Source organism: Chenopodium quinoa, unplaced genomic scaffold (genome assembly GCF_001683475.1).
Source record: "Chenopodium quinoa cultivar QQ74 unplaced genomic scaffold, ASM168347v1, whole genome shotgun sequence".
Lineage (NCBI taxonomy): Eukaryota > Viridiplantae > Streptophyta > Magnoliopsida > Caryophyllales > Amaranthaceae > Chenopodium > Chenopodium quinoa.
This window is the reverse complement of record NW_018745413.1, coordinates 3,545,689-3,564,666: the sequence shown is the minus strand read 5'-3', so window position 1 is coordinate 3,564,666 and position 18,978 is coordinate 3,545,689. Positions and strand designations below refer to the sequence as shown.

The following is an 18,978-nucleotide window of genomic DNA, read 5'->3' as shown; positions in this document are numbered from 1 at the left end:
GATCATTTCATTATATTATTTTTTAAAAAAAAAAACAAAAGATCCATGTCAAACTAAACACAAGGTATACCAATGATTTGAGGCACCCCTTTTAGCCACATCATATTGCCTTTCACCTTTCTAATTTACAATCTTTCTTCATAAACCACTTTGAGCCTCGTCTAATGATAGACCTTTCATTTTCCAACCCATATCTACCTAACCTTGGGATGGGACAGTGTGCAACTTATGCAATTCTAAAAAGCTTGAGTGATTTCAAAAGATCAAAATAAATAGAAAGCAATAGCAAAAAAAGAAAAAACAAAATAAATAAATAAAAGTGTAAAAAATGGTAAGTGTTCCAATGTCTTTGACATGAAAATGTCTTCGATATGAACACGTCTCAGATTGCGTCTCTTATCGAGTGCTCGGTGTTGTGCCTGAGAAACATGAATGCCAAGTGAGTGATAGACCGCATGATTGAGATTTCCCACACTTATAAAAATAAAATAAATGCTAAAGCACAAAAAAGAGCTAAAAAAGAGAAGAAACTCAAGCATAAAAATAAAATACAAAGATTCTAAAGCGAGATTGCACACCTTGGGGGATTATCTAGGGTCTTGAGCCCTTATCCCTTTCTTCTATAACCTTTAGCCTAACCACGTTACAACGTTAAAAAGACCTTTTAGAGGTATACACACACTTGTGCGAGGTTCGGCTAGAGCTACGTTCGGCCTGATTCCTAACGGATACGTAGGCAACCTCACATCGAGGTGCGACCGTAATAAACATGCATTAATATTCACATTCACACACCATGATCATATCAAGGGATTCTCTATGCTCATCCCTATCTAATTAAAGCTAGACTTGGGGGCTTGATCCTTACATCATTAGCTTACCTAGCCTAAGAGTCACCGTCATTTGACTCTTCTAAGAATAAATATCTTTCCACACACTTAGCTCTTGTGGCCTAACTTTAGTGTCACTTTCACACACCGCACAGATACATGACCAAATATACTTTCCCTATAGGAACCCTTTGTCATGAAATCTTAACACGACGCTGAAGCATGCCTTGTCATATCAACATCACTCATCAATCATAATTGTCATTGCATCACGAAGTATGAAGTGCTTAGCCTCCGTGCCTAAGTTGCCCAAATACTTTCATCATGGAGTCAACAGTTGAGATATTCTAGTATGGGTTAATCCTTGCACCTTGAGAGATAGTATCAAATGACATTTGACTAAGCTCATTCAACATGCACCTTCAAAAACTTCACTTTGATTCCTTTTTGCGTCTTTCTTTTTCGGGAGAAAGTCGGTACCCTCCACAAAAATGACGGAAAATTTTGGTTTTTTTGCATTTTTGAGTCACATTGCATTTTTGAGTCACACGGGTCATGAGTCACACGTGTCGTTTCACTTCGAGTCGAGTCAACCTCGAGTCAATCACTGCGAGTCAAGTTTATGCCTAGAGTCATGTCAAGTCAATGAATCAAGCGACATTAAACCTTAGGTCAACCCTAATATAATTAAAGAAATTGGCAAAGTTCTATAGTAAAAAATAAATACAGGTGCAGTAGAATAGGGAAGACCCTACCCCAGCGCCAGACGAAAACATCTAGCGTCTGGAAATAGCTTTTAGCGCCTGGCGCTAGATCCTAGTGTCTGGCGACAGAGTCAATTCTTGGCGCCAGAGATATTTCCGCAGCGACAGAGCTCGAAGCCTCTCAGAAAGGTGATTTAGACCTCATACAACAATTTTGGGTTCCTTGGTACGCAGCTAGCCCCTATAAGCAATTTGACATGATTAAGTAGTCGGTTTGATTACAGTCACAATAAGTTATCGACCAGACGAAAGATCGTCTCACTTAGCTTAAAGCGCCTAAGCGTTGGCTTATCACGGACATAATGGTTCACAAGCAGCAAGCCGCCGACGTATTGGCATACGGAAGCAAAGTTCAAGCGAGCTTTAGAGATCGGCAAGCGTTGGTCTTCAGAATATTCGCGCAACAAACATTCAAGTATCGAAGCTCTTTTGTTCAGAGACGCGTGGACATATTATTCAAGCTCTATTATTCAGAGACGCGTGGAAATTTCCATAAAGCTCTTTTGTTCAGAGACGCGTGGACATTTCTTTCAAGCTCGTTTGTTCAGAGACGCGTGGATATATCATTTCAAGCTCTTTTGTTCAGAGACGCGTGGACATATCATCAAAGCTCTTTTACTCCAGAGACGCGTGGGCATCCTATCTTCAAGCTCTTTTTTTCAGAGACGCGTGGACATATCATCGAAGCTCTTTGTTCAGAGACACGTGGACATTTCTTTCAAAGCTCTTATGTTCAGAGACGCGTGGACATTTCTTTCAAGCTCTTTTGCTCGGAGACGCATGGGCATCCTATTATCAAGCTCTTTGTTCAGAGAAGTGTAGACACATCATTCAGAAGCTCATATTTAAAAGAAGCTCTTTTGTTCAGAGGCGCGTGAACATCTCCAAAAGAAGCTCTTTGTTCAGAGACGAGTGAGCATCAAAACAGCAAGATGGCGTTCCCTAGATTGTGGAGAGTTGTCACTAACATCTGAAGGTTATTTCAAGCGAAGTTGTCTTCGATCATGTTCCCTTAGACGTGGAAGATGGTCATAAAGCAGAAGGGGATGATTTTAAGCGAAGTTATCTTTGATAGTATTCCCTTGGACGTGGAATATTATCAAAGCGAAAGAGGATCGTTTCAAGCGAAGCAATATTCAGTATTGGAAGCAGTTACAAGTGTAGCGGTCTTCAAGCGGGATGGTATTCTCTTGGCAGGAGGTCATCAAAACAACAGTAAAGCGGCAGCAAATTGGTTACCTTTAGAGACGTGTGCTCGACGGTGCAAGATACGCGTTTCTTAACTTTTTTATCTGTTTAACTAACGCTAGTTTGCTGGTATCGGTGTTGCAACAGTGGTTTAGGATCGCAGAACGTTCTAAATCATTCTCCGTCCCTATCTATACTTTGACTTTTGTTTTCGAAACTTGCGTTTCTCCAAATTCATTCAAAGTGGGGGCTTTTATAGACACCCATTTGTGTCTCCCCAAAACCAAACCCAGTGATGAGTACCTTTCACGTCGAATCATAATCGAATGAAGTGAAAGTGTGGAAAGTTTGATGTTGCGGAAAGTTTTAATTTCTTTTCTCTTCTCTCTGTTTTTGAAAAACTTATTTTAAGAAAACAGCCAATCTAATTTGGTTTGTCCTTGATATGGGTCCAATAGTAGTGTAGTTGGATGCGGCTTGAAAAGAGCTTTCCAACGATATATTATAAGCCCAATTCCAATGAATATTGAGGAAGTTATGGCCAAGTTACTGAACTGGGCCCGGTTTGAGCCTTATATGCGGCCCAACGATCTAGGGGAGGGCCTAATATAGATTTATCATTCCTAATGCAATTAGGAATGGTTTTAGTCTTCTAGAAGGTTCTTTTCATTCCTAATTTAATTAGCATTGATAAATTGACTTTTGTTGACTTTTTAGAGTTTTAATTAAAATCAAAGAGCGTTTTTAAGGAAAGATACAATTTTATTCTCCTGTACGGCAATTTTTATCTGATTTTAAGAAAACGTGTGAATTTCTAGATTTGCGCCAAACGCCAGCTGTAGCGCCTGGCGCTACGCTTGGTGCCTGGCGCTACGCTTGGCGCCTGGCGCCAATAGCCAGCGTTGGCGCTAATCCAATTTTATCTGCGCCAGAACTCTGTTTTGATATTTTATCTTTTTGGCTGATTTTCTTTATAAATGACGTCGTAAAAACTCTGTTTTTATTCATCCATATTCATCATCAATCATCAGTTTTCATCTACAATCTACCATTTCTCTCTCTCTCTTTTCTAAACTAGCCTTCTCTCAAATACAAAATTCCGCATTCATTAGATCTAGACACACCTAGCCATATTCGAAGTTGCCTTTGCCCTACACGTGAAAGGTTTTAATTTTTGAGGGTTTGGTCTCGAATCTCTCTTTCAATTATTTAATTTAATTGATTTGTTTTTAATATTTTCCTTGAAGTTACTAACGCATGTATTTTTTTATTAGAAAGAGATACGAGGCATCCAAGCAAGTGCTTTAATTGTTTACATTGTTATTATGATATAGAAATCATGTCTAGGTTGTTATTATGATTCCTAGTGTTATGTTAGGGCGTTTTGATCTTCCTAGTATCATGTTTAGGGTAACAACTATAATTTCTAATATGAAATACGACAATTGTGTTTCCTGCGATGCTTCCTATTCTTCCTAATATTTGTGATTTTTAGTATCATGTTAGGGCTAAAGCTTTGATTTTTATTGTTTAGTGACATGTTAGGGTTTGTTATTAATCTTGTTAGTATCATGCCTAGGATCTTGGTATATATTATTATGCTTTAACATGATTATGATAAATATAATTATTATTATGATGATTATTATTATGTTGCTTGGTATATATTTATTGCTTGATCACGCCTTTTATGCATGTTTAAAGGGAATTAGTACTTGTAATCACGCTTATATAAGATAATTAATAATCCTGTTAGGGTTAATCTGATTATAATTCAAGTGATCGCCAATAATAGATTTATTTGTGCATTACATTCAACCAACATAGATGATATGTCTATTTTATATAGTGTTTTCCCCCCGTCCCGTGGTCATTATTAGTAGTGTTTTTGGCTCTTTCGGGCCACTTTTATTACTAATATGTGTTTTCTATTGTTTTCGTAGTTTTGGTTAAGTTTTGCAGGGAATTGCACCTTTGGAGCATTTCCCAGGATTTTAATGAAGCGACTACGAGCATTGGAGGAACACGACCACTTTTGGAGCCCAAGGCCGGCAAGAGCCATCGAGCCGGTGATTAAGGGCTCGGTTATTTGGATGACGAGGCAATTGGACCATGTATTCGAGACCCGAGAGGAAATATGGATTGGGCCGAGAAATCTAGCCCAATCAAGTCCAAGCCTTGAAGATGAAGACCGGGCCCGATCGGGCAAGCATACGCCCGATCAGGCGGCTGCGCGCATGAATGCTATCAAGGAAAGGTGCGCCCAGTCGGGTGAGTGTAGGCTCGATCGGGCGCAACATATTAGACTGGGCGTGGTAAAAAAGACGGGCCTGATCGGGCGCGTGTTTTTCCTAGTGTCTGATTAAGTTTAGTTATTCTTGTTTTAGGAGAAGTATATATACGTTTTGTACGGTTTATTTACTTACCTTCTTTCTCTTAGACTTTCTGTCTCTACTTAGTATTTTTCTCTCTCTTAAATTCTCTCTAACTCTTGTTCTTAATTCCTTCATTAATTCCAGATTTAGTTTGGTGCAATTTCTTCCCTTTTTAATTTCAGCTATTTTAATTGTTTTTGTGATTATGTTCTTATTTATTTATTTGATTGGTTTAATTATGATGATTAGTGAGTAGTTTAATTCTAGGGGTTTTGGGGATCCATAATTAATATGAAGGCATAGTTTGTTATTATTGATTGTTGATATTGCATGATAATTTCCTATTGAATTGTTTTTAATTCTTTGCAATTAGATTATGAATCGAGCAGATGTAATTTGATTGTGAATGTTTAGCAATATTGAATTGATGAATCGAGCAGATGTTGATTTAATATTAAAGGCTATTTCTAATAGGAACTTAGGTCTAATAAATTGCGAGAGCCTGTTAGATCTATGTTGGTTAATAAATTGCGAGAGCCTGTTAATCATGTTATCTATTATTGTTTCTTTTCTCCTTAAACTCGTTCTTCGTAGTACAGAATTCACACCAAAAACATTGGTTACTTGGATAATTTAGAATATAATTATTAATTATAACTAAAAAGGCTTGTTTTCCTGTGGAGTTCGACCCTACTTCCCTATCTACCTTAGTTAGTGATTTAGGTAATTATTTTTGATTAGAGGATACGACTTTACCCTGTCAAAATTTGGTGTCGTTGCCGGGGAAACGGTTTTATTTTTATTTTCTGATTATATTTTTGTAGTCTAGATTATCCCCCTTTTGCCTCAGAGAACATTAGTTCTTTGAGGCAAATCTCATATTTGTCTCTAGTTCTTTGTTTATGCCCAAGTGTTCTAGATAAGGTGACATCCCTTTTGATCCTGAGATCGAGCGTTCTTTTCATAGGCAAAGGAGACTCTGTAGACAAATTCTGGCGGGTTCTGAGGAGGGCAACGATCGAAGAGATCCTCCCCCTGATTCTAGTGATACAGATATTCCTTCAGATTCAGAATCAGAGATGACGGCCCAGAAGAAACTCAGTGTTTATTCGCAACCGAAGCTCACAGACTTCCCGCACCTTACTCCTACTCCGGCTCTAGATGGAGTTCAATTTGAGATCAAGCCCCAATTTATTACTATGATAGAGAGGAAGCAGTTCAGCGGAGCAAAGGGTGAAGATCCTAATCTTCACATCGCAAATTTCTGCAAATATTGTAACACCATTAGACAAGCCGGGGTTACGCAGGACCAAATCAGGGAGATTCTCTTTCCCTTTTCATTATGTGGCAAAGCAAAATTATGGTTTAATGGTTTGAATAGAATTGCACTTGGTATTACTGAATGGGAAGCTCTTGCTTTGAATTTTTATAATAAATATTATCCTGTAGAGAGAACAGCGGTGCTAAGGAGTGCTATTCAGAACTTCGCCCAGGAGGCCGACGAAACATTATATGAGGCTTGGGAGAGGTTCAAGGATCTGCAGAGAGAGTGCCCCCACCACAATCTAGCACAATGGCAATTAATCCAAGCATTTTATAATGGACTTGGAAATTCTTCTAGATCAGTACTAGATTCGGCAGCTAGTGGGAGGTTTTTGAATTTAAATGTGGATGATGCAGGGCAGGTTATCGAAGACATGAAAATACACAATTCCCAATATGGGAATCCGAGGGGGTTTGCAAATAAGGGAAAACATAATGTCGATTCCGTATCCTTTTTGCAAGCTCAATTAACATCTATTTGCCAAAAATTAGATAATGTTACTGCTGCTCCTAACTCTGTAGCTAATGTTTCTGCTGTTGCTAACCATGAAGCTTTTTGTGAAAATTGTGGAATTGTAGGTCATTGGGAGCAAGATTGTAGGAGCTCTATGGAACAAGTTAATGCCTTCCAAACCTATAGGCAAAATAACCCCTATTCCAATTCCTACAATGCCGGTTATAAAAACCATCCTTATCTTTCATACCGGAGTACCAATGTACAAAACCCTCCACCTCCACAACAACCACAACAACAACCTCCACCACAACAAAAATATTATCATCCTAATGCCGGCCAGAAAAGCCAAGCATCACCCTCATCATCTTCTGACCCTGCCATGACAGAAATTAGAGCGATGCTAGCTAATATGCAAAAGCACATGGAGAGTAGGGATGCACAAATTGATTCTATTCTAGCCCATAATAAAATCATGGACAACCAAATTGCACAACTTTCATCTACCTTACAATCCCGTCAGCAGGGAGCTCTACCATCACAACCTATCCATCCTACAGATCATGCTAATGCAATCACTCTAAGGAGTGGTTCACATTATGATGGACCTCCTATGCCAAAGGGAGATGGACCAGTTCCTGATCTAGATTCCTCTATACCAAATGGTAATCCTACTAGCCCTGCAGGGCTACAAAAAGATACTAACCCTACTAATGATTCTGTGCAGGGTAAATTGCAGGATAAGGGAGGAGTTGTGCAGAGCCCAATTATAAAGCTTCCATTCCCTAATAGACAACTGAAGAGTAAGCTTGATAAACAATTCGGTAAGTTTTTAGAGGTTGTGAAAAACCTGTAGGTAACAGTTCCTTTTCACTGATTTAATCACTCAAGTACCTGCTTATGCTAAATTCATGAAAGACATTCTGACTAGGAAAAGGGCCTTTAATGAAGTAGAAACTGTAGCTTTCATAGAGGAGTGTAGTGCTTATTTGCAAAATAAATCCCCTCCTAAATTAAAGGATCCTGGTAGTTTTTCTATCCCTTGTCACATTGGGAATGTTTTTATTGATAAAGCTTTATGTGATTTGGGTGCTAGTGTCAGTGTCCTACCATCATCTATATGTGCTAAATTAAATATGGGGGAATTAAAAATTACCAATATAACTTTGCAAATGGCAGATCGTTTGGTAAAATATCCCTTAGGTATTTTAGAGGACGTACCTGTCAGAGTTGGTAAATTTTTTATTCCTGTTGATTTTGTTGTTTTAGATATGGCAGAGGACACACAAATACCCATTATATTAGGTTGGCCTTTCCTCCACACTACAGGAGCTATTATTGATGTGAAAAATGGTAAACTAACCCTTTCTGTAGGTGACGATAATGTTACTTTTAATTTAGGGAAGGTTTTGAAAGGGCCTATGTTAAAGGAAAATTGTTGTTATATTGATACAATTGATATAATGGACGATATTTGTGTTGATAGCTTGCCACAGGTCCTTGCGAAGGATCCCTTGGAGGAAGTTCTCTGCAGGAATTTATCTAGCGACAATGCAAGCATTTGGGGTGATGAGATACAGGATATTGAAAAGGCTCTTTCCTTCGAAGAGTTAAGCCCCAAGGAGACAATGAAGGTAGTAAACTTAGTTCAGGAATCAAAACCTGCAGAGGTCAAGAAACCTGAGCTAAAACCTCTCCCTTCTCATTTAAAATATGTTTTTCTAGATGAGCAGGAACTACACCCCGTGATCATCAGTACTGCACTCACTAACCTACAATCTTCCCAACTTCTAGGGGTCCTCAAAACCCATAATAAGGCTATAGGGTACAATATTGATGATCTCAAGGGTATTAGCCCTAATTTTTGCATGCACAAGATTCATCTAGAGGAAAATTACAAGCCCTGCATTCAACCCCAACAAAGATTAAATCCAAACATGCAGGAAGTAGTCAAGAAAGAGGTGATGAAATTACTTGATGCAGGTATCATCTATCATATTTCTGACTCCAAGTGGGTAAGTCCTGTGCAGGTAGTACCAAAGAAGGGTGGGATGACTGTGATAACTAATGATAAAAATGAATTAATTCCCACTAGAACTGTAACAGGGTGGCGTATGTGCATAGACTATCGTAGACTAAATATCGCCACTAAAAAGGATCACTTCCCTCTCCCCTTTATTGATCAAATGCTTGAGAGGTTAGCTAATCACAAATTCTTTTGCTATTTGGACGGGTATTCGGGATTTTTCCAAATTCCGATCCACCCTGAAGATCAGGAAAAGACCACCTTTACATGCCCTTATGACACTTTTGCATATCGTAGAATGCCCTTTGGTTTATGTAATGCACCTGCTACCTTTCAACGTTGCATGATGAGCATTTTTTTTGATTTCATAGAGTCTATTATGGAGGTCTTTATGGATGATTTTAGCGTATATGGTTCTTCATTTGATTCATGCTTAATTAATCTCGCTAAAATTTTGAAAAGATGTGAAGAATGCAACTTAGTACTTAATTGGGAGAAATGTCACTTTATGGTGACAGAGGGAGTAGTCCTTGGCCATATTATATCTGATAAGGGCATACAAGTAGACAAAGCTAAAATATCAGTGATTGAGCAATTACCTCCCCCAGTCAATGTTAAGGGAGTTAGAAGCTTCTTGGGTCATGTAGGGTTTTATCGCCGCTTTATCAAAGACTTTTCTAAAATTGCTAAACCACTGACACAACTTTTGTTCAAGGATGCCCCATTTATTTTTACTGACGAGTGTCTTGAGGCTTTTAACAGGATAAAGCAAGTTTTGATATCGGCACCCATCATATGTGCTCCCGATTGGATCCTCCCTTTCGAGATCATGTGTTACGCAAGCGACTTTGCACTAGGAGCCGTGCTCGAACAGAGGAAGGATAAGGTTTTGCATGCTATTTATTATGCTAGCAAAACCTTAGATGAAGCCCAAGTCAACTACGCCACCACAGAAAAGGAATTTCTTGCTGTTATTTATGCTTTAGAAAAATTTAGATCATATCTAGTTGGTTCTAAAATTATTGTTTTTACTGATCATGCAGCATTGAAATACTTGATAGCCAAGGCGGAATCAAAGACAAGGCTACTCCGTTGGGTTCTCTTGCTCCAAGATATCAACATTGAAATAAAAGATAAAAAGGGAGCAGAGAACGTAGTGGCAGACCACTTGTCACGTATCAGGTATGATGAGGGTAAGGATTCTTTACCTATAGATGATTTTTTCCCTGATGACAACCTGTATGCAGTTGTAGAGCATCACCCTTGGTACGCCGATTTTTCTAATTATATAGTGGGTGGTACTCTACCTCCTGACTTGTCCTACCAACAGAAAAAGAAATTCCTTTATGATGTTAAACATTATTTTTGGGATGACCCTTTTTTGTTTCGTGAGTGTGCAGATGGATTATTTCGCTGGTGTGTTCCCGAATGGGAGGTTCACGGCGTCCTTACCAGTTGTCATACTTCACCCTATGGTGGACATCATGGCCCCACTAAAATGGTGGCTAAGATTAATGAGTCAGGCTTCTTTTGGCTTACTATGTTTAAAGATGCTAACACTTTTGTGCAGGCTTGTGACTCTTGCCAGAGGACTGGCAACATTTCGCGGAGGCATGAGATGCCCCAAACTGGGATTCTCGAAGTTGAAATACTCAATGTTTGGGGTATCGATTATACGGGGCCGTTCCCATCTTCCAATGGGAATTGTTACATACTTGTAGCCGTTGATTATGTGTCCAAATGGATAGAAGCCATAGCTTCACCAACAAATGACTCCAAGGTAGTCATTAAGCTCTTCAAGAAGATCATATTTCCCAGGTTTGGTGTCCCACGAGCTATTATTAGTGATGGGGGTACCCACTTCCATGAAAGACAATTGGATAACCTCCTTAAGAAGTATGGCATATATCACAGAATAGGGCTTAGTTACCACCCTCAAACTAGTGGTCAAGTTGAGGTCTCTAATAGGGAAATCAAGGCGATCCTAGAAATGGTAGTAGCCAAGTCAAGGAAAGATTGGAGCATGAAGCTTGATGACACACTTTGGGCATACCGAACAACATTTAAGACACCGATCGGTACTTCACCTTATAGATTGGTCTATGGTAAGGCATGTCATCTTCCCGTAGAATTGGAGTACAAAGCTTTTTGGGCGATCAAAGAGCTTAATATGGATTCTAGCCGCGGGTAAGAGGAGACTCCTCCAACTCAATGAGTTGGATGAGTTTAGATTGTCGGCATATGATAGTGCGCGGATCTACAAGGAGAAGACCGAGAAGTGGCATGACAAGAGGATCTTACCAAGAGAGTTTGCACCGGGCGATAAGGTTCTTCTCTTTAATTCTAGATTGAAGATTTTCCCAGGAAAGTTGAAGTCTAGATGGTCCGGTCCCTTCATTGTCACAAAGGTGAACAAATTTGGTTCGGTAGAGTTGGTGAATGACAAAGGTGAAGAATTCAAGGTGAATGGCCAAAGGTTGAAATTGTATCATGAAGGTGCTACCATTAGAGATGTGGAGGAGACTCTCCTAACTCCACTTCCAACATGAGTTTCAAGGTGGTGAGAAGGTCGTGCGGGACCTAGATAAACCAGCGCTTTGCGGGAGGCAACCCGTATTTCATGCTTTCTAGGCTGGTTTTCCTTTTCCTTAATTTTTCTTATTTTATTTTTATTTTTGCTTTTATTTTTTTTAGCGAGGTGAGGAGAGTGATATTTCACCAGTTTTAAGTGTTGTTGTACAGGTATGAATTTGACAGGTATAAAGACTTAGAAAAAATTTGAAGAAGAGACGAAATCGGGGAATAAGGCTCTTTCGGGCCCGATCGGGCGAGGCTCGCTCGATCGGGCGCGCAAGCTACCCTGAACTCAGCAGCAATTTCGCTCGACCAGGCGACGTTGCCCGATCGGGCGTGCAAGCGAGCTAAAAATTGAGGCTAAATTCGCCCGATCGGGCCCGCAAGGACAGTTGGATTCAGGGGAAATTTTTGCCCGATCGGGCAATTTTTTTGGAAAATCGAGTAAAAGAAAAAAAGATATGTCGGGCGAAGCTCACCCGATCGGGCGAGCAAAAGGGCGAAAATTCGTTCGCGTTCGCGCCCGATCGGGCGGAGCTCGCCCGATCGGGCGCGCAACTTGAGTTTTGGAATTTCACTCTTTCGCCCGATCAGGCGAGGCTCGCCCGATCGGGCGCACCTTCAGGCCGTCCCCCCTTTATTTTCTTTTCTCTTCTTTCTTTCCTCATTTTCTCCTTATTTCATCTTCTTCTTTCACTTTCTCTCTCTAAAACCTCCATTTTCAAACCTTAAACTTACACTTCAATCCAAGATCTTCTCCAATTCTTCCATCCAAAATAAAAAATTCTTACATATTCCATTTCCCCTCATCCTCCTCTACATTCTACACTAATTTCCCCCAATTTTCTCTCAACTTTTCTCAAACCCTAAGAGAGAAAATCCTTAAATTTTCTACTATTTTCAAAGATAATGGCCTCCAAGCGTTCAAGGAATCAAAGGGGTGAGAGCTCTAGTGCACCACAACCAACAATCAACCCGAACCTTCAAATTCCGGGATGGGAGGAGGTTGTAATCACCTCGGAGGAGCAACGGGTTCGGATGATCAACCTCATCGATCGTCAGGTAATTTCTACCCGTTTCATTCATCATCCTACATTAGCTAGGCTAGGTCTTGATAAATACGTAGAAAAATTGTTTAAGGGCATAGGCATGAGTGGTTTGTTTCAAATGTGCCATGATACTTATGAATATTTAACATTTGGAATTTATCTCAAGTTTTAATGTTATTAAAATGAATGCACTTATCACTCATGCACAATTTCGATTGTTGAACAACAATGTGAGACTAACTCTAAAAGAATTTGGGAAGTTGTTTGACTTAAAATGGGACAAGCCTATTGAACCCTGTCAAGACCACACCGCTGTGGTCTATAAGAGGTTAACCGGGGAGGATTTAGTGAACCTCCAACATGCCAAAGGGACGTGGATTCAACATCCCGTCCCCAAACTTTGGCAAAGATTTGTCGGCCTCACCATTTTTGGGAGGCATGAACCGGAAAATGTTCGAAGGGATGAATTGGAATTATTGGCATCTTATATAATTCCTAACGCTGAAAAATTAAACATACCCCATAGGATAGCCAATCATTTCCAAAGGGCGGCCAACGCGGCCGAGGCTAGTAGGTCTAGAGCGCCTATTTACTTTGGGGGGTTAGTGACCCATATAGCTAGGAAACACTTAGGTTGGAACCCCGATGGACATAGGAAAGTTGTGGGATCGAACCTAATGGACCTACCCTATTTAGGGAGCTTGAATTGGGTACAACCGGTGGGGAGTGATACTTGGTGGATTGTCCACCGAAAATCGGGTAGGAGGGACCAAGCCTTTACCTTACCCAACCCCGCCTTGACCAAATTTGACAGGGGGAAGCCCTCTTATATTTGTGAGTTAGATGGTCAAGGTGAGGTTCAACCACCTCAACCCTCACCACAACCTCACCAATCCCCCATTCACCACTCACCCCACTACCAACCACCCCCACCTTTCACCTATGGCATGCCCACTTCCTCGGTCGATTAAAATGTCAACCCAAATGCCCCATATGACGTTTCGACTTTTAGGAGCCAACTGGACCGCATTGAGACGGGCCAAGGGCGGGTTGAGGGCATGATGAAAAACCTAGACTCTAGGTTAAGCACCCTAGATGGGCGGGTTGGTCTTATTGAGAGGAACCTTGGGAGGGGCCTTTACCCAATGTATGATGATAATGCCCGTCAGGGGGCTATTCCTCCCGATTTCCTTACTCTCGTTTTGTTCCAATACCCCCAAGGAGGGTATTCTCACCCCGGTGCTTATGGTACTTATGTGGACTACTCTTCGGTCCACGGATATGGGGGTATGGGTGGGAATATAGACCCTAACTACTATGCCGGTGGTTTGGGGTATGGTGGTGGTGGCTCTAGCCATGGAGGGGCCGGCTCTAGCCACGGTGGGGGGTACTCTAGGATGGATGAGGATGAAGAGTAGGCTACTCTCCCAAGTCAATGAGGGCATTGCTTGATTTGGCTTGGGGGGGTGTTCTTTTACCTTGGAAATTCTCTTCCTTTTCTCTCTTTATTTTCTTTCTAGTATAGTTTTTATTTGCCTTCGTAGTGTAGTTTTTTTATTGCTTTCTTATATTTGAAAAATACAAAAAAAATTGAAAAAATAAAAAATTCAAAAATACGTTCCAATGAATTGTAAATCATACTTTCCTGTGCCCCGTACTTAAGAAAATTGTTTTGATTCATGGTATTTGATGATGAATATTGTGGATTTGTTGGTCATGATTTGAAGTCTAATTGTTTGGATTCCTAAACATGCGTCAATTTTTTCCAACAACTTGTGAATATAGTGCTTGACTAGTTGATTTGGTTAAGAAATGTGTGATAGTTCCATAATTCCTGGTATGTCAATGAATTTGAGTATTGATTTGCAACTATGAGTAGTGTTTCATGACTTTTTATTATGCACATGAGGAGGACGAAGGCATTCATTCTTTTAGGTAGCCTTCAGAGTATTTAGATACATTTGTTCCCTTCTTGTCATCCATGTTGTTGCTTGTGCCCTTTTATTGTTTATAGCCACATTACAAGCCTTAATTGCCCCATTGGTTACTAGTCCCAAGCTTGGCTTGGGGGAGCTATTAGTGAGTGAGGTGAGGGAGTTTGTAGTGTGCACTTTATTTGCACAATTTGGGTGGGTTTTGAGAAGTAATTTGTTTTGATCATATTTTTGTTTTTATGAGGTTGAAAGTTGTAAATATTTGAGAAAAATAAAAGTGTGATGAAAAAAAGGAAGTTCAAAGAAAAAAGTGAGAAATTTGAAAAATAAGAAAGTGAACTTCTAAGAAAAAAAAAGAGGAAAAAATGCTTGATGTTCAAATGTTCTAAGTGAAGGTTAATCAAAAGAAAGAAAAAAAAGGTTGAGTTTCAATGTAAATATTTCAAGTTATGAGTTAAAGGGTTTGTTTTTCACTCAAGTTCTACATTATCATATTTTTATGAGTGAAATTGTGAGTGTTGGGATTGTTTTTATTGTTTGGAGTATATATTTGGTGGTTTGTTGTTGGATTTGTTTATGTTGGAGATGTGTAAGATCATTATTTTTTATCATGGATTTATTAGGATTTGGCTCCCTTAATGCATAGCTTTTCTCTCACATAATCCCAAATTTATCCTACCTTTACCCTAGCCTTACATTACAAGCTTAAAAGACCTTCCGACCTTGTGCATAGAAGTTATGTAAATGTGAAAGTGTTGCTTTTCAATGCAAGTTATGACTTGACATATTTCGAGTCGACTAGTAGGATGAGCGTTCAACGTTTTTATACACACGAGAGTGTGAGTTGGGAGGGAATTGTTCACATTAAAGGGGTTGGGTGGAGAGCGATCGAGTACATTATTTACTCGTCACATAAATGAGAGTCGTGTGTGTGAGCACTAGTTTTGAATTCTATATGCTCTTGTGGTTTGCTCTACTTGACAATTGTTGGGGAGGAAGGGTGATTAGATGAATAAGATTGATTGATGTTGAAGCATGTTCATTTAATTTTACCTTGAATCGTTGGCTTTTGATTTGTTTATTGGGGTGAAGTATGTTTTATATGTTCATTGATGAGCTCTTTGCTTAGGGACAAGCAAAGGTTTGGCTTGGGGGAGTTTGATATGTCTATTTTATATAGTGTTTTACCCCCGTCCTGTGGTCATTATTAGTAGTGTTTTTGGCTTTTTCGGGCCACTTTTATTACCAATATGTGTTTTCTAGTGTTTTTGTAGTTTTGGTTAAGTTTTGCAGGGAATTGCACCTTTGGAGCATTTTCCCGGGATTTTTATGAAGCGACTACGAGCATTGGAGGAACACGACCACTTTTGGAGCCCAAGGCCGGCAAGAGCCATCGAGCCGGTGATTAAGGGCTCGGTTATTTGGATCACGAGGCAATTGGACCATGTATTCGAGACCCGAGAAGAAATATGGATTGGGCCGAGAAATCTAGCCCAATCGTAGTCTAAGCCTTGAAGATGAAGACCGGGCCCGATCGGGCAAGCATACGCCCGATCGGGCGGCTGCGCGCATGAATGCTATCAAGGAAAGGCGCGCCTGATCGGGTGAGTGTAGGCTCGATCGGGCGCAGCATATTAGACTGGGCGTGGTAAAAAAGGCGGGCCCGATCGGGCGCCCCTTCGCCCGATCGGGCGCGTGTTTTTCCTAGTATCTAATTAAGTTTAGTTAATTCTTGTTTTAGGAGAAGTATATATACATTTTGTACGGATTATTTACTTACCTTCGTTCTCTTAGACTTTCTCTCTCTACTTAGTATTTTTCTCTCTCTTAAATTCTCTCTAACTCTTGTTCTTAATTCCTTCATTAATTCCAGATTTAGTTTGGTACAATTTCTTCCCTTTTTAATTTCAGCTATTTTAATTGTTTTCTTGATTATGTTCTTATTTATTTATTTGATTGGTTTAATTATGATGATTAGTGAGTAGTTTAATTCTAGGGTTTTTGGGGATCCATAATTAATATGAAGGGATAGTTTGTTATTATTGATTGTTGATATTGCATGATAATTTCCTATTGAATTGTTTTTAATTCTTTGCAATTAGATTATGAATCGAGCAGATGTAAATTGATTGTGAATGTTTAGCAATATTAAATTGATGAATGGAGCAGATGTTGATTTAATATTAAAGGCTATTTTTAATAGGAACTTAGGTCTAATAAATTGCGAGAGCCTGTTAGATCTATGTTGGTTAATAAATTGCGAGAGCCTGTTAATCATGTTATCTAATGCATTGTTAATTATTAATTACTTCGTTCTATCCCGGAATATTAATTATTGGTGAACCTGTGACCCTAGGCCTTCTTATTATTGTTTCTTTTCTCCTTAAACTCATTCTTCGTAGTATAGAATTCACACAAAAAACATTGGTTACTTGGATAATTTAGAATATAATAATTAATTAGAACTAAAAAGACTTGTTTCCTTTGGAGTTCGACCCTACTTCCCTATCTACCTTAGTTAGTGATTTAGGTAATTATTTTTGATTAGGGGATACGACTTTACCCTGTCAATAGATAAACAAGTTTAGGGTTAAACCTATTGGTTGCATGTTAGTCAAGAAGCGCACATGAATACGATCAGAATAAAGTAGAGGCCTATTATTAGGGCAGGTTTAATCTCTTTTAGGTTGGATTTGTACCTTCATCCCCGAACTCTATTTGGTTCAAGACCTTATGGAGTTGATGATCTCTTGGATCGTTAAGGGGTGTAACCTTCACCCTGTGAACGGTTTACAAGTTCCTTAAAAAACTTGTTGGCGACTCTTTTGCTCTATCTTCTTTCCCTTTGGACGCCACCGTACTTTAGTGTATGACCACAGTGGGGTTCAAGCTAGGGGGTTAATGCTTGAAATATTCCCTACAATTACAAATAGAACCTTCCACACGAGCCTTATTGCCAATTTTACGTTTCAAATGATTAAGGAACCTATAATAAAAAAATATTGAATAAGTTATATGTTATGAAAACAATTATAGGTGTATAAACGAAAATGGCAGCTTTGAGTTTGTAGGAGCTAAAGCCTTTCAAACGGATACATCTAACGATATTGGACAGGACCACATAACCTAGCTTCATTAGGCAAGTGAACTGGTAAGTGTTCCATAGAGTTGAAGAACGCTGGTGGAAATATCTTCTCGATATTATAAAAAATTTCTGCAATGTTGTGTTCCAATATTTCCATATCACTCAATTTGATGGTGGAACAACAAAGATCACGGAAGAAAAGACTAATCTCAGTAAAAGCTTTCCAAACATGGACCGGGAGCAATTCCTTCAAAGCAACTGGCAACAATCTCTCCATGAAGACATGACAGTCGTGGCTCTTTAAACCATGAAGCTTACATGACTGTAAATCTACACATCTACTCAAATTAGAAGCAGAACCATCGGGAAATTTCAAGTTCCTTACCCACTCGCATTACACTTTATTTTGAGCCTTGTCGAGTGAGAATGGAGCTTTCGGCAAAGTGTCTTTCCCTCTCGCATCCTCCGTCACATGTAGTTGTGGTCGTTTGCAATATTTGTCAATGTCATTTCTAGATGTAACTGTGTCTGAAGTATGTTTTTTCACATCCATCACTGTGTGAATTAGTTGGTCAAATAAATTCTTTTCAATATGCATTACATCGAGGTTGTGGCGGAGGAGAAGAGTCTTCCAGTACGGTAGCTCCCAAAGATTACTTTGTTTAAACCACCCTAGTTTCTACTTTTTCAAGCTTGCGAGTGCTTCTGGTCCATCTGTTGCCTTAGCAAAGTGTTGAAATTGTTGCCATAGCTCGTCGCCGGAAGTAAAATCACCAAAATTCACCATGATCAACATAGTCTAAAAAAAGTCTTTTTTTTCAAAAAATAATAAAAAATTAATTTGTGAACTCTCACAATAATTCTGACACTATTATTCGTTAATTATGAATATAATGTATAAAATAGAAAAAAAATCTTCAAAATCCACACTATTATACGCAATATATGAATATACGTATAATTCAATTCTAAAAAAAAGTAAACTCTACAATCACTCTGTATCGGACGCAATTAATGAAAAATACGTACAATTGATCACTCCTTTTACACAAAACCTCTTGTTTAAGTTTTATTTATTCCTTAATGGTAATGTCATTTATTTCGAACCCAGAATCAACAATTAAAGAGGTACGCCATTCTTTTCAAACCTACAAATACATCGATCAATTCAACGAGAATGCCTTTCTTTCCGAACTCCTGCCTTCATATTCTTTCTTCTCTTGTCACAAAATCTCCCATGCTTAAGGTTTTTCTCATTCTCTCACATGAACTTTCGTGTAATACTTAATTTGTATTTTTATAATTTTTTATATTTATAAATTACTTTTTATATTTATTTTATAAATTAAAATGATTCATTATATTTAATTTTAAAA

The 18,978-nt window shown here is 39.0% G+C and overlaps 1 protein-coding gene across 1 annotated transcript; it reads left to right on the top strand.

The window, feature by feature from the left end:
• Window positions 1-10,578: 10,578 nt before the first annotated feature.
• LOC110713472 lies at window positions 10,579-11,509 on the top strand. The gene is made up of 2 exons (XM_021891915.1): window positions 10,579-10,953; window positions 11,090-11,509. Exons 1-2 carry the CDS (start codon window positions 10,579-10,581, stop codon window positions 11,507-11,509), a joined length of 795 nt encoding a protein of 264 aa, XP_021747607.1.
• The last annotated feature ends 7,469 nt before the right edge of the window (window positions 11,510-18,978 follow it).

Coding starts and splice junctions, on each gene's coding strand:
- LOC110713472 (XM_021891915.1), top strand. CDS start 10,579: ATGCCCCAAACTGGGATTCTCGAAGTTGAAATACTCAATGTTTGGGGT. Junction 10,954..11,089: donor TCAAGGCGATCCTAGAAATG/GTAGTAGCCAAG, acceptor ATCTTCCCGTAG/AATTGGAGTACAAAGCTTTT.